The sequence below is a fragment of the Myxine glutinosa genome, chromosome 5 (genome assembly GCF_964187855.1).
Source record: "Myxine glutinosa chromosome 5, kmMyxGlut1.1, whole genome shotgun sequence".
Classification (NCBI taxonomy): domain Eukaryota; kingdom Metazoa; phylum Chordata; class Myxini; order Myxiniformes; family Myxinidae; genus Myxine; species Myxine glutinosa.
The window spans coordinates 173438015-173453051 of record NC_136265.1 but is presented as its reverse complement, the minus strand read 5'-3'; the positions used below and the strand labels follow the sequence as shown (position 1 = coordinate 173453051).

General features: G+C 43.0%; 1 protein-coding gene across 1 annotated transcript in view; it reads left to right on the top strand.

Annotated features, from left to right (window-relative positions):
• Positions 1–9697, top strand: part of LOC137426716 (voltage-gated delayed rectifier potassium channel KCNH1) — a 112234-nt gene extending 102537 nt beyond the window's left edge. Inside the window, exons 11-12 of the mRNA XM_068115521.2 lie at positions 4965–5161; positions 8401–9697. Of these exons, the coding sequence (XP_067971622.2) occupies positions 4965–5161; positions 8401–9375 (1172 nt within the window). The 3' untranslated portion in view covers positions 9376–9697. The remainder of the gene's footprint in view (positions 1–4964; positions 5162–8400) is intronic.
• The last annotated feature ends 5340 nt before the right edge of the window (positions 9698–15037 follow it).

Sequence of the window (15037 nt, the reverse complement as noted above, 5' to 3'; positions counted from 1 at the left end):
GGGCCAGTAAGCCAACACCAGCCAACCAGGGCTGAGGTGAGGTCGCCTGACAGGGTGTGGTTTTGGGTTCCGAGAGCGTTCGCTGGCTTGGTTATAAAAGCGCGCACAAAAAGCCCTCAACAGAACTGATGCGCTTTATGAAGGACTGTGCGGAAAGGACTTGTTGGAAGGTTGGCTTATGAAAAGGACTTATCGTGATTGCAAAGGACTACTGCGATTTGAAGGACTTGGAAGGACCGATGCGATTATAACGGACTCGTGAGGAAGGTGCAGTGTGATAAGAACTTACGGAGCAGCGCTCATTACCGAAGACTGAAGCCAAGCATTGGTATTACAAAGGCCAGCTTGGAAATGTGGTTTTCCCAGGAAAGATCATGGCAGATAGTGAGACCCAAAAGCTTGAGTGACAGAACTTCTTGGAGAGGATTATTCAGAAAGTAGATGGGAGGGTTGTCCAGTCGGCCTTTTCGGAGAGACATCGTACAGTGTGAGATTTGTCAGGATTGAAAGACATGTTCCACTTGTTTGCCCAGTCTGTGATTTTGTCAAGGTCTGCAGAGAGTGAGGAGGCTGCAGACTGCCGATCTGATGGATGAGGAATGGAGCGACAGAGAGTAGAGTCATCAGCAAAGAGATAGAGAGGATTTTCAAGAGAGTCAGAGAGATCATTGATGAAGACCAGAAAAAGCACAGGGCCCAGAACACGACCTTGGGGAACCCCAGCCTGAACAGGAAGAGGAGATGAGAGAAACCCATTCAGGGCCACACGTTGACTTAAGTAAGTAAGTAAGTTGAGAAACACTGGGCCTATAGGTATGCGCACCGGCCTTTGAGCTGTCTGGCGTGGGTTCAAATATCGACCCAACTATAAACTGCTGCGCTGGTGTCTCACATGCATGGTGAGGCATCGATGTGTGAGGCGTCCATATATGTATATATATATATATAGATATACATATATATATATACACATACATACACACACACACACACACTCGGTGTACAAAACTTTAGGAACACCTTCCTAATATCGAGTTGCACACCCTTTTGCCCTCTGCACAGCCTCAGTTCATCAGGGCATGGACTTTACAAGGTGTCAAAAGTGTTGCACAGGATGTTGGCCCATGTTGACTCCAATGCTTTCCACAGTTGTCAAGTTGGCTGGTATCAAGTTGACTACCCCGAATAGCTCGTTCAATCTCGTCCCACAGATGCTCAATTGGATTGAGATCCGGTGACTGGGCAGGCCACTGCAGTACGCTGAATTCACTGTCATGTTCATGGAACCATTCCTGGTCAATCCTTGCCTTGTTTCATGGGGCATTATCCTGCTGAAGAAATCCATTTGCGGGTGGATACGCTGCTGCCATGAAGGGATGCACCTGATTGGCAATGATGTTCAGATATCCATGTGGCATTTAAACATTGCTACACTTTTATCAAGGGGCCCAATGTGTGCCATGAAAACACACCCCACACCACCACCAGCCTGCAATATTGACACACGGCATGATGGATGCATGTACTGATGTGGTTTTCTCCATACCTCGTCCTCCCATCAGCGTGAAACAACAGGAACCAGGATTCGTCAGAACAGGCAATGCTTTTCTAATCCTCCAGTGTCCAGTATTTTCATTCCTTAGTCCATTGCAACCGCAGGTTCTTGTTTTTTTGCTGAAAGAAGTGGAACTCCGTGCAGTCGTCGGCTGCCATACCCCATTCGTGTCAAGGTACGACGAGTTGTGCATACTTTTATGTGTCTTACAGCACCAATGTTGTACTGGACTGTCAGTTGACTAACTGTAGCCTGTCTGTCACTCTGTACAATCCGTGTCAGCCTCCTTTGGCCTCTTTCATCAATGAGCCGTTTTCACCCACTGTTGGCTGGATGTCCTTTGGGTGGTGGACCATTCTCTTGATACACACAGGAAACTGTTGAGTGTGACAAACCCAGCTGCTTTGCCATTCTTGACACTCAAACCGGTGCGCCTGGCACCTACTACCGTACCCCATTCAAAGGCACTTAAATATTTTGTCTTGCCCATTCACCCTCTGAATGGCACACATACACAATCCATGTCTCAATCATCTCGAGGGGATCTTATCACAATCTTAAAAATTCTTCTTTAACCTGGGGAGAGGGGATGGAGGGGATGGAGGAGAGGGAGAGGGGAATCATGTGGTAAACTGTGGTTCAATTGTCAAATGGAAATCATGTGTTGAGGTAGTTTGATTTGTCCATGTATTATATTCCTGACATTAAAACGAACATGAAATGATATCACTAATACAGATTAAACTGCAGGTCTATGTGGATGCATCCAATATGCTGGAGCCTGATCGAGTGAGTGCATGTGGTATGGGTACAATACCTAAGGGACAATGTCACTTCCTCCCGTTGAACCACCTTTAGAGGCACCTTTTTCACCCTGCAGAGCAGGGGTTGGCCTTTTTCTGGCATTGTGGTCCCCTTTTTGAAGCAATTTTTTTTATGGCCGGATGCCCTTCCTGCCACCAACCCTGTAAGTCGCCTCTTGCAACACACAGGGAATTACCAGTGAACTGGTACTCAATTTGCCGACCTCAGAAGGATGACAGGCTGAGTCAATCATGTCCTCCCTTTAAAACATTGTAATCGCCTCAGCCGTTATTGTGCTGGGATCCTCATCTTCGTTAACGGTCACAATTATTCCCACATTCTTGTGGGGTTGGCCAGGGGAAGGTTGTACAGGTCTTTCATGAACTGGCTGGCCAGGCCTATCATTTGATTAAGGTTAGGGCAGGAATCTGAAATTTGTTCAGGGTGCTGGCAATAGTTTGCATAGTCTTTGTGAAGGACACTGGAACCTTTAACATGCACTAACTAATGCCAGCAGACTGGGCGTATCACAGCTTTGACCTGTATCATAGCTTTTCATAGATTTTCAGCATATAATGGAGTGCACATTTGATGGGACGGCCATTTTTTACCTGTGGCATCTTTACATATGGAGTACTATCGTACTCCATGATTGTCATTACTTCACAATGTTAGGATAGACCTTTGTACGTTCAGCGACCGAGATATCGTGAAATGGCTGTTCTCGGTGCAACCAACCATGCTGGCTGCTACGTGTTTTTTTGTTTACAGGGTCAAGGCTCGTGGAAGAGCTAGAACACAGAGCGGATCAGGACGCAACAAAATAAAAGGAGCAGCAGAAAGGAAGGGGGAAATGACAACAGCAGGGTTAAAGTGTAAAATATACTGAGACAGACAAACAAGGGACGCGGGTAACGGTGAGGGGTAAGGAAGAACACAAGGTGCACAAGATGAATAGAGAAGCAAAGTTTGGAGGGTTTGGAGGGGAGGTTGGTCGAGGTGTAATAGGTGTAGAAGAGATCAAGGTTTTGGATGGGCGACAATCTGAGATGGTAGAGAACAGCTGTTTTGAAGACCTGGAGGGAAGAATGACATTGAAGAGAGTGTTGAAGTCTATTCCACAGGCAGGGAAAAAGAGGAATACATGAGGAGGTGAGCAGTGGTTCTGGATTTGCGGGTTTTACTGGAAGGGGGTTGTTGGTGGGCTGCGTGCACCCTGTAGATACCTTAGGGGGGGGGACAAAACACAGGGAAGGCAGATGATGCAAGACCAGAAAGGAGGTGGAAGAAGACAGGGAGACCTCCAATCTGTCAGTGATACGGAAGTGATAGGCCCATAAACTCAGCTTCATCGCGGGAGATTCCAATGATCTTGAAGGCCTTTGTTGCTATGGCATCAAGGTGAGCAAGGAACCCAGAGGGGAGAGCAGTACCCCCATCAAGCTGTGGATGATGGTCTTGTAGGTGGATAGAAGTTCAGGTGTACCGGGGAAGGACTTTATACGATGGAGTGGGTGAGGGTCGTCATCCCAGAGGGGAGAGCAGTACCCCCATCAAGCTGTGGATGATGGTCTTGTAGGTGGATTGAAGTTCAGGTGTACCGGGGAAGGACTTTATACGACGGAGTGGGCGACTGTCTTTGGAGGCCAACTTTTTAAAATGTGATTTGCCCAATAGAGAGATCATGGCTGAATGTGAGACCCAATAGTTTGAGTGAATAGACTTCTTGGAGAGGGTTGTTGAGAAAGTATATGGGAGGGTTTGCAGTACGGTCCTTTCAGAAAGAAAGAGAAAGTGCATGCTTGATTTCTCAGCGTTAAAACACATCCCTTCCAAGTGTTTGACCAGTTTGTGGATTTGTCAAGGTCTGAAGATGGGGAAGAGACTGCTGCCTTGTCTAGCTGAAGGATGAGGAATGTCATGGCAGAGGATAGAGTAAAGAGATAAAGAGGATTTCCCAGATAGATTGTTGATGAAGATTAGGAATAGGACTGGCCCCAGAACATTGCATTGGGGGCACTCCAGCCTTGACAGGGAGAGGAGGTGAAAGGATTCCATTGAGAGACACGTTGGCTACGAGAGTAGATGAAGTCAGTAAATCATGTGTGGAGATGGTCTTTGATGCCGTAGCCAGAGTTTGGAGAGCAAGGTGGGGTGCCAGACTGTATCAAATGCTTGAAGTATGTATTTGAGAGACTGACCTGATGTCCTCTCTGACATTGAGGGCCTCCATCCATTGTTGAGTGAGTGGAAGCTTCATGTCCAAGGTAAAGTGAAAGTGAAACCTGGTCTGAAACCAAATGAACAAGAATGTCGGGTGTTGAATGCTCTGATAGAATAGATTTCTGTATAATTATACAAAAGCACATGTGCCTGATCTTTTACAATTAAACTAGCTTTGCGACCATAACCTGACACTGATTAAACAATATTTTTATTTGTTTTCCCAAGATTGTCCGTAAACCCCAACGATGCCCGAGTTGCAGAATCATGCAGAGACCTCTGAAAATGTGACCATATAGTGACGGCATTTTACAAATCCTCTGTTGCTCTCCAGGACCTGTCCTCAATATCTCCCTAACTGTTTTGTTATTACGTGTAACAGGAAAGGGAGATGTGTTTGGTGACATATTTTGGAAGGAGGCGACCGTTGCACCAGCTTGCGCCAACGTGCGTGCACTCACATACTGTGACTTGCACGTGATAATGCGCGAGGCCCTGCTCAAGGTGCTGGACTTCTACATGGGGTTTGCCACATCCTTTGCACGCAACCTCATCCTCACCTTCAACCTGCGCAAGCGGGTGAGATCAAGGCGGAAATCACATCCTTGCTTCTATTTTCCTTGATGTGCATATGATAAACTTGATGTTCGTTATGGTTCTATCTATAGACAATGGGGACACCCTCAGTGTATTTTGTGGACCCTTTGTGTTGAGTCCTCCGTTTAACTTTTAAAATCACAAAAATCACAAAATCATAAAATTTTAAAACCAAGTCCAACATGTACCAGTGAAATTGTTTCAAATCGAAGATCACCATTTCATATGCATCCTGTGCCTGCTGGTTGCATCATCGCTGGGAAGTGCGGCTGTGCAGCTTATGCAGTGTCCGTTACCAGTAAGCTGGTACTCATTATGCCGACTTTGGAACTTGGTGGACAGGATGACAGGCGGAGTGAACCCACCTGGTGTTATTTAACGGCACAACAAGGGCTCACACTCATGACCCTAATATCTTAAACCAGCCACCTTAACTGTTAAGCCAACACTTGGCTTTATCAAAGATGCTGAAAACCTCTTCACCTGCAGTCGTTTTATGGACTATTTTTTAATTCCTGACATTATTTACAAAATTATGGCCGACATCCACTTTGGTTTTTTTTTTGTTTGTTTGTTTTCGTGCTGGAACCACAATCATTGGTGTTAGTCATTGGTTTCAATTTGGGCCCACATTAGAATGCTGAGACATAGCAGAAGAATAAATTGAGGACTTTATAATGTACATCTACTAATGTTGGGACTCTGAGGCTATGACGTCAGAACAACTGATTAATGAAAATCTGTAGTCTTTGCGACTAATTGTGATGAAATAATAGTTTAAAAATGTAATTAAAGAGCATTTGCATTTTTACCTCCACCACCGAAGGTGGATGGGGTTATGTTTTCACCCCTGTCTGTTTGTCTGTCTATCTGTTTGTCTGTTTGTGAGCACGATATCTCAAAAAGTTGTGGACGGATTCGGATGACATTTGGTGGACAGGTTGGGTATGTGACAAGGACGAAATGATTCGATTTTGGTAAAGATCCCGATCCAGATCTGGATCTGAGAATTTTTTGGTGACTTCACCATTGAGATATAGGGCAAAAACCGATATATAGCAGGATATCTCAAAAAGTTGTCGAGGAAGTCAGTTGAAACTTGGTAGATAGGTTGTGTGTGTGACAAGGAAGAATTCTTCAATTTTGGTGAAGATCGTATCCGGATCTGGACAGATAATTTTAAGTGATTCTTCAGCATTGAGAGATAGTCAGCATTGATTCACCATGGAGTGAAAGGGCAAAAAACTATATACAGTCACATGAAAAAGTATGTAAAGTTTTGACTTTTTCAACATATTTCAACATACAGCTATTTGATCTTCATTTCAACAATATTGATAGATAAAGGTGATATAATATAACAAATATCATGAAACATTTACATGTTGTAGTCTATTGTATAACTTAAATAAACATAAATGCAAATTTCGCATGTGGAAAAAGTAAGTACACCCCTACATTTATCACTACTACAAATACCTAAAATTAGAATCAGGTGCACCAGCTCAGGTGCAAATGATTAGAACATCGTCAAAGAGGATCTTGGAGGAACCTGTCTTATTTAAGCCTCAGACATTTCGTTTGGTTTGCTCTTTGCTGTTGACATGTGCGGCGTCACCATGCCTAGATCAAAAGAGCTCTCTGAGGCCTTCAGAAATAAGGTTATAGATGCCTACGAGTCTGGGAAGGGACTTAAAAAGATCTCCAAACAATATGAAATCAATCACTCGACTGTCCGGAAGATCATCGACAAGTGGAGAAGATTCCAAACAACTGCCAACTTGTTCAGGCCAGGCCGCCCCAGCAAGTTCAGCCCGAGAGTAGACTGCAAGATGCTGAAAGAAGTCTCTAAGAACCCCAGAATGTCATCACGGGATCTACAGGTAGCTCTTGCCACTGTTGATGTCAAAGTGCACGAGTCTACCATTAGAAAGAGGCTGCAGAAATTTGATCTACATGGGAGGTGTGCCAGGAGGAAACCTTTGCTGTCCAGAAAGAACATCAGGGCAAGACTAAAGTTTGCCAATGAACACCTAGGCAAAGACCAGCACTTCTGGAACAATGTGCTCTGGACAGATGAGTCAAAGGTAGAGCTATTTGGCCACAGTACCAGAAGACATGTTTAGCGAAAATCAAAGACAGCATTTGACCACAAGAACCTGATATCAACTGCAAAGCATGGTGGTGGAAATATTATGGTTTGGGGCAGCTTTGCTTCATCAGGGCCTGGGAAGCTCACCATCATATAATCCACTATGAATTCTTCATTGTACCAGAGGGTGCTTGAGGATAATGTGAAGCCATCTGTCAGAAAGTTGAAGCTCAACCGAATGTGGACCTTGCAACATGACAATGACCCTAAACATACCAGTAAATCCACCAAGGAATGGCTGAGAAGAAAGAAATGGAGGGTTCTGGAATGGCCAAGTCAAAGCCCGGATCTAAATCCCATCGAGATGTTGTGGGGGATTTGAAACGAGCTGTGCATGCAAGAAACACCTCAAACATCGCACAGCTGAAAGAATTATGCATATAGGAGTGGGCAAAAATTTCTCCCAGTCGATGTCAGAGACTGGCAGACAGTTATAAGAAACGCCTACTTGAGGTTGTTTCTGCCAAAGGGGGCAATACCACCTATTAGAGCCAAGGATGTACTTACTTTTTCCACATGCGAAATTTGCATTTATGTTTATTTAAATTATACAATGGACTACAAAATGTAAATGTTACATGATATTTGTTATATTATATTACGTTTATCTATCAATATTGTTGAAATGAAGATCAAATAGCTGTATGTTGAAATATGTTGAAAAAGTCAAAACTTTACATGGGGTGTACTTACTTTTTCACGTGACTGTATATATCATGATATATCAAATAGTTGTGGAGGACTTACAACAAAACTAGGTGGATGAGTTGGATAGGCGACAAGAACAAGCTGATTAGCTTTTGATTTAGATTCGGATCCAGATCTGGCCTATCGTTGGGATCAAAATGTAAACTGTTCATCCTGGTGGACATATGCTCTCTGCCGAGTACCGTTCTAGTTTATTCTGTGATCAAAACTGATTTGAAAGACTATTCGTCTTGATGGGAGCAGCAGTACTGGGTTCATTGTTTTGTCATCAAGTGGTCAATGTTTATTTGTCGTTATTTTAAAATTTACTTTCAGTGTAACTTCCAAGACTAAGCACTTTGCTATTTATCATTTCTTGCAGCTCATTTTTCGAAAGATAAGCGACGTGAAGCGTGAAGAGGAGGAGAGGGAGAAGCTGAAAGACCAGGCCCCACTTGACATTCCCCCAGACCATCCTGTGCGCAAGCTCTTCCAGCGTTTTCGACAACAGAGGGAGGAGAGGCTCCAAGCTGAAAAACTTCGGCAGCAGCAACCAGACGTCGACCTTGAGAACGGCACAGCTGTTTGCAAGGCATTGCCCGGCCCTTTGCCACAGCCTGACCAGACAGGTGTTGACACTCCGGGATCATCGGGCAGTGACGTCACTGCAGTGATAGCAACATCGAGGCCACAAGCCTTGAGCCCTCTCGGACCAAGTAAAACGGGGCCTCTGGGTGGAGAACTTGGTGGTCGAAGATCGAGTGGCGGTCGGCTTTGGGCTCGGACCAGAGTGTCCACTGATGTCTGTGCGGGAAGCGTTACAGCAGGTGGCAAAGCAGATGATTGGAACCAAGTGTCGAAAGCGGAGTCCATGGATACGTTGCCGCAACAGCGCGCTCGCGTGCCTGGCCAGGATGGCAAGAATTTTCTGCGCAAAACGGATTCCTGTGACAGCGGCATCACCAAAAGTGACCTGCGTTTAGATCGTGCAGGTGATCCTGCAGTGGGTGGTCCATCAGCTGGCGTTGTCGTAATTGGCGGAACTGCCGGGCGGAGCCCCCTGGAAAACCGCAGTCCGGCTGGAAATGACGGAAAGCAAGCGTTTTCACCCATCCCCGAGCAAAGTCTACACCTTGCCATGCTTGAGGTCAAGATTGAGCTAAAAGATGACATACGACGCTTGGGGGACCGTGTTGGTTCGGTCGAGAGGAAGCTTACGGAGATTCTTTCATTGCTGAGACCAGAAGAAAACGAATCTCCTCGAGTTGAACGAGCTATTGTACTGTCTCCTCCTGATGAATACAATGCCTCTCAATCACCAACACTTGCTTCTGATGGGACACAATATTCCTTTTGATGGTCACACTTGCCTTGTAAAACAATTGTAAAAATGATTTAATTATTTTCCTTATCGAAACACTCAGAGCCCCACCTGCATTGCTGCTATCAGGAAGTTTGGATTGTACAAGAAGCCAGGAAGCATTTCCGATGCAAAGCGAATACAGCAGCTCAGGGTTGTAAAGGAACATTTAAACTTTTTCCCTCCTGGTATTCCATCACTTAAACTCTGGTCCAGTCCAAAAAAAACTCTGTACCATTTCCATTGGCTGGAGCAGAAAAATCTACTGTAGAAGAAGGATTACATGCTGTGTTTGAAAGACGTTACCTTTTATTGAAGTAAAAAAGATTTAAAAAATATACCTGCACCTCAAATTACCCTTTCACGAACAGAGTGTGTGCGTGTGTGTGAGTGCGTGTCCATCTTGGGTGTGAGAGATAAATATTGAGCAGACTGTTCGTGCATGAAACTCTTCGTGGTCAAGGTCTAACAACAATGCACTCTCTCTCTCTGTCTGTCTCCCTCTGAAGGGATATCCTTGGCCATAAGGAATACTAATTTTCTTTTACCTCACAGGGGAATTCCTGTGGAATTGCATTTGCTTGCTATTTATTAATTAATAGTTGCAAAGATATATATATATATAATTATTTATATACAATTATATATATATATATATAATTATTTATATATATATATATAATTACATATATATAATTATATATATATATATATATATATATATATATATATATATATATATATATATATATATATATATATATAAATGACTCCATGGTAAGATCTCCAACCTTTAATTGAACAAACAATGACTCAACGTTTCGAGTTCGAGTTTCGAGTTTTCGAGTTATTATGGCAATTTTATTTTATCTTAAAAAAATTTTGCTTTAATATATTTACAGTTTTAATTTAATTTACAATTTCATTATTTACAAGTTTAACTTTTAAGTAAATGTAATGATTGTTCATGATTTTCTAAACACTTGAGTTATAATCCAGCATTGCTTACAGGATTGTTTTGAGCCGTTAATATGCGGTTGATTTTTGAATTTGATCAGTAACGTCTCCGTTCATGAGGGCGGTATGATACGGTTTAATTGGCTGTCCAGCTTTGCCCACCCCACTTTGCATATACCCCGCCCACTTTGCATATAAGGGGATGTTGAGATGATTTTATCACTCTTGAGGAAGATTAACGGAGGCGTGTGGCTTTGTCACATGTTGTTAATCGAAACGTTGAGTCATTGTTTGTTCAATTAAAGGTTGGAGATCTTACTCCCAACTGCAAATCTTTGCTTATATATATATATATATATATGTATGTTTGTTTGTTTATTTATTTATTTATTTATTTATTTATTTGATTTGAGGGGCCATTTGTCTGGTCATCGGATTTTAAGGTCATGAACCACCGTGGTATCAATGATGGTTACTGTGAACATTTTATGATTGTGTGATCATTCGTTGTATATGACCATCAGAAACACCACTGCCTTTTTAACCTTTGAAGTCACGCTCGTCACTTAAGACCGGACCTCCAAAGCCATATAACTGCTAACATTTGGCTTGCAAGATATGGATTAACGAAGCTAATGTCGTTGGGGGTTGTCTACATATTATTTACGTATTGAGGTTGAGTTTGGGGAAAATAATGGGATGAGAAGAGCTTAAAATGAAAATGACATTGGATGGGAAGGAACTAAAAATGTATAAATTCACCCGTTTGCATAAATAACGTGGACACGGTCTCTTACCACATCGTTTGATATCTGCAGTTTTTAAGATTGCTGAAAATTTAGACATGGTTTTCGTAGGGAAATGTGGTGAATAACAGTGTTGATACAGTGTTAATAATAATGACAACCACAATAGTGCCTGTTTATAAGTCAGAGATGCTTGTGGTTTCATCCCATGCCCTTGGCGATAAACAAATCCTGGTAAATGACTTATTATTTGTACACTTGACGGAACCATATTTATTTTTCCGTATCTTTCTTTCACTCCGAATCACTTTTGAATTAACAAATTCGACTTGTTGATTTTTGGTTTATGGCCTCATCACATTTGGGAGAACCTTGTTGCGTGAGCATTGGTTGCCTGGGCCTTGGCCTCTACCTATCCATCAAGTCAAAAAAAATTCCCATTTGCAGATTGCTACTTCCATCCTACTTTGTTATACTCAAGGATGTGGCGATATTGTTCATCTTGAGAACACGGACTGTCTGGCACCTTCTGTAAGGTGGGTGAAACTAAAGTGTGGTGGGAGAGGCACATAATTGCAGTGCACTTTGTGGCTTTAGATCACTTGTGTTCCTACTATCAGTGGAGGACCGACCATCAGGTGAGCGCTTTATCCACTGATGGAATGGGCTAATTCCCAATGCAAGAACCAATAACCCAAATTCCCAAGAACCGCATCCCCCTGGTTACAGTTTGTCCGACGAGGAGCAATGATAAAATGCATGTTGACCAGATCCCATATTTCACGTTTTCTAAGTGATTGACACCGTGTATGTACTTTTGAATCATTAATGTTAATAAATATGTGACGATTCAGCATGTAATGATTTGTATCATTCTCCCAGATGGCGCAGTCCATTGAAATATTGTAAAGTGGATGCTCTCTCCCAAGGAAAAGTCTGTTTGTGTGTCCGTCGGTTGGCGTATCAGCACACGAGCCTCGAACCCGAAATCAATTTTCCTTCGACCATGTCCATCGTTTTTAGCTGTGATTACAGGATAGTTTTACTGAAAATTTATCCTTCTAATCTCTTGTTTTGAAAACAAGTGGCGGCTAGGAGTTGGTATAGAGGGAATATCTCATATAGGGTATTATAATTCTCCATGGACCACTAACCAAATTGGGGCAGTGTGCCATGATCGCGTGGACATATTTGCTTCAATGTATTTTTTAAAGAATTGTGGTGTGAAGTGAAGAATATAAATTGTAAAAAAAAAAAAAAAAAAATTAAATGAAAAATAGTAAAAAATTAGGAAATTGAAAAAAAAAAATTAAATTTATTAATACATTTTACATTTACTTTTTTTTGTGAAATCACACTCAAAATCCTTTGCTCGTTCAACTCGACACAGATTTATATGGAAACACCAATTTGAAAAGCACAACTTTTTTACAAGTGCTGAATTCATAATCTTGTTAATCACATAATTAAAACTTAAATTGCAAATTGCTTTCATTTTTCATCTCTAGCTTCACATCAGCACCAAAAGCGTTGGTACGAATTATATTTGCTCTAGTATATTGTTATGGGTATGATGGGTGCAGGTTGTGCGGGGAGTTCTCTGGCCCACTTCCCAGCGAGGGGAGTTCTCCAACTCACTTCCCGGCAAGGGGAGTTCTCCAACCCACTTCCCGGCGAGGGGATTTTTCCAACTCTCGAGGGGAGCCTGAGATGAAAGGTGCATCGATGGAGACGTTAGGACCATTGTGTCCAAGTGGTCCATAGCCCATGCCAGAAACAGCCAGTGGAGTCAGGGAGGCCCAGTGTAGAAAAGGCAAGGCCATCCACTTACAATTCCACATTGGTCAACAGTCACAGGCAGGACTTGGTTCCTTGGTAGTCGATGGAGTAAGGACATCCAGCCCAAGCATCCAGTAGGAGTAAAAACGCCCTTGACTGTTGACATGAATTCCCATTTGGCTGCTGCCGCAATGGAAGTTCCAGGCACTGAACTGAACCAACTTCTGGAAAATGATTTCAAGTCTATCCAAATGCTCATCGATCGTTTTGGAGAAACAGACAAGGTCGTCCAGATATACCAATGGTGTCTGGAAGAGTTCTTCGCTGTAGACATGTTGCATGATTCGTTGGTATGTTGCTGGCGCATTGCAGAGCCCAAAAGGCATCCGGTTAAATTCATAGAGTCCTTAGGGCGTAGTAAACGCTGTTTTATGTTTATCTTCCTCCTTCACCTCAACCTAATGGTAGGCAGGCTGCAAATCCATCATAGAAAACCAACGAGTTCTGACCAGAATATCCATCGACTCCTCGATTCTTGGCAGAGGGTGCCCATCCTAGCGAGTCCGAGCATTTAGCAACTGGTAGTCCACACAAATTCGGAGAGCACCGGATTTCTTTCTAACCAAGACAATTAGACTAGAGTACTCACTTTTGCTTGGCCTGATGATACCTTTACGAAACATGTTCCTTAGATGGTCCTTCACCTCCTGCAACTGCGTTGGTGGAATGTGTCTGTAAGGCAGTCAGACAGGCTTGTCCTCTGTCAGGTGTATTGAGTGTTTGATTGTTTCTGTCCAACCCAGATCATCTGGGCCGGATGCAAAAACGGACCTGTAGCGCTTGAACGACCCCTCAGCTTTCCTTTGCTCCTGTTGGGATGGTGTCTGGTGGCGATGGTTGCGTTGGGATGGTGGCGTTGGGATGGTGATGGTCTCCTGGGAAGTCTTCCAGACTAACTCCTGGTGGAAGTGTATCATCGAGACACTCATCTGTTAGAAGAGGTTTGGTCTGCTGCCCCACGGTGATTCTATCCACCGATACATTGATGAAAACATTACCAGACTCCACCTCCACAGTTTCTAGTAGTCCAACTCGAGTTTGTGGCTGCAGCCAAACATCGCGTGGAGTGGGGTTTAGCACGTGAATGTAAAAACTCCCATAGGTCGAGTCTACCAGGGTCTTAACCACGATCACGTTTCCAGGCAGTGGTGTTGTTAAAGGCTCTACAACTGCACAAGGCTCGCCTGGGTTGCAGACTACCCATATGTCACTTCGTGTCTGGGCAGGAACTCTTGTTTTGTCTATGCCTGACGGTGGACTCCTGTGCCATGTTTCCGAGTTCAGAATACCCAGGTAAGTACCTTAGTATATTCATGCCAATTTTAAACCTGGCAATCTTCGCTGGCATTGTAGTGCAGGCCCATATGTCATAACAATATTGTTTGTGTTTTTTGTTTGTTAAAATTGATTTAGCAATGGATTCTGCTTCAGAATATTATAGAGATGTAAAAAAAATAGGGTTCCATTTTTTCTTTTACGTCTAATAGGTAGTAATTCGAAGAAATCCAAGATGGCCACCATAAAATTTGGAAAATACACTTTTGTGCATATCTTTGTATCTAGATATCATATAAACATGAATAATATGTCCTTTTATATGTTTTCAGACCCAAGGAAGCCATTTCTGCCATTGTTTTTACAGAAAAATGCAAGGAAAATAAAATAGTGGACATATACCAGCCAAAGTGGGGTCGGCCGGCATGAAATCGGTTAATTAAGTTTCCACCATCTAGTTAAGGTCTGGTTTTGACTGTGTTGACGAAATGTGAATCTGAATAGTAGTATCTATCTTTGCAGGACCGACGACAGTTCAAGAGTGTCTAGAAAATTACACCTACCTTCAAGATGAGTGACTCACCACCCAGGAAGATTGAGAAGTCAGTAGATTTCGGACTTTGTTTTGTATGCCAAATGGCCATAGGGCAAACAGACTATACAACCTTTGTAACGAAACCAAAACTCTCCTCTGTCGAGAAACTGATGGCAGGTGCTGAGGAACAGTACACGTATGGTGAAACAAAGTTTGCATCATTGAATAGACGTTTGCAATATTCCTCTGCTGAAGAATTGCTCGCAAAAGGTCTCCGCTACCATAAAGCTTGTTACAAAGATGTTAC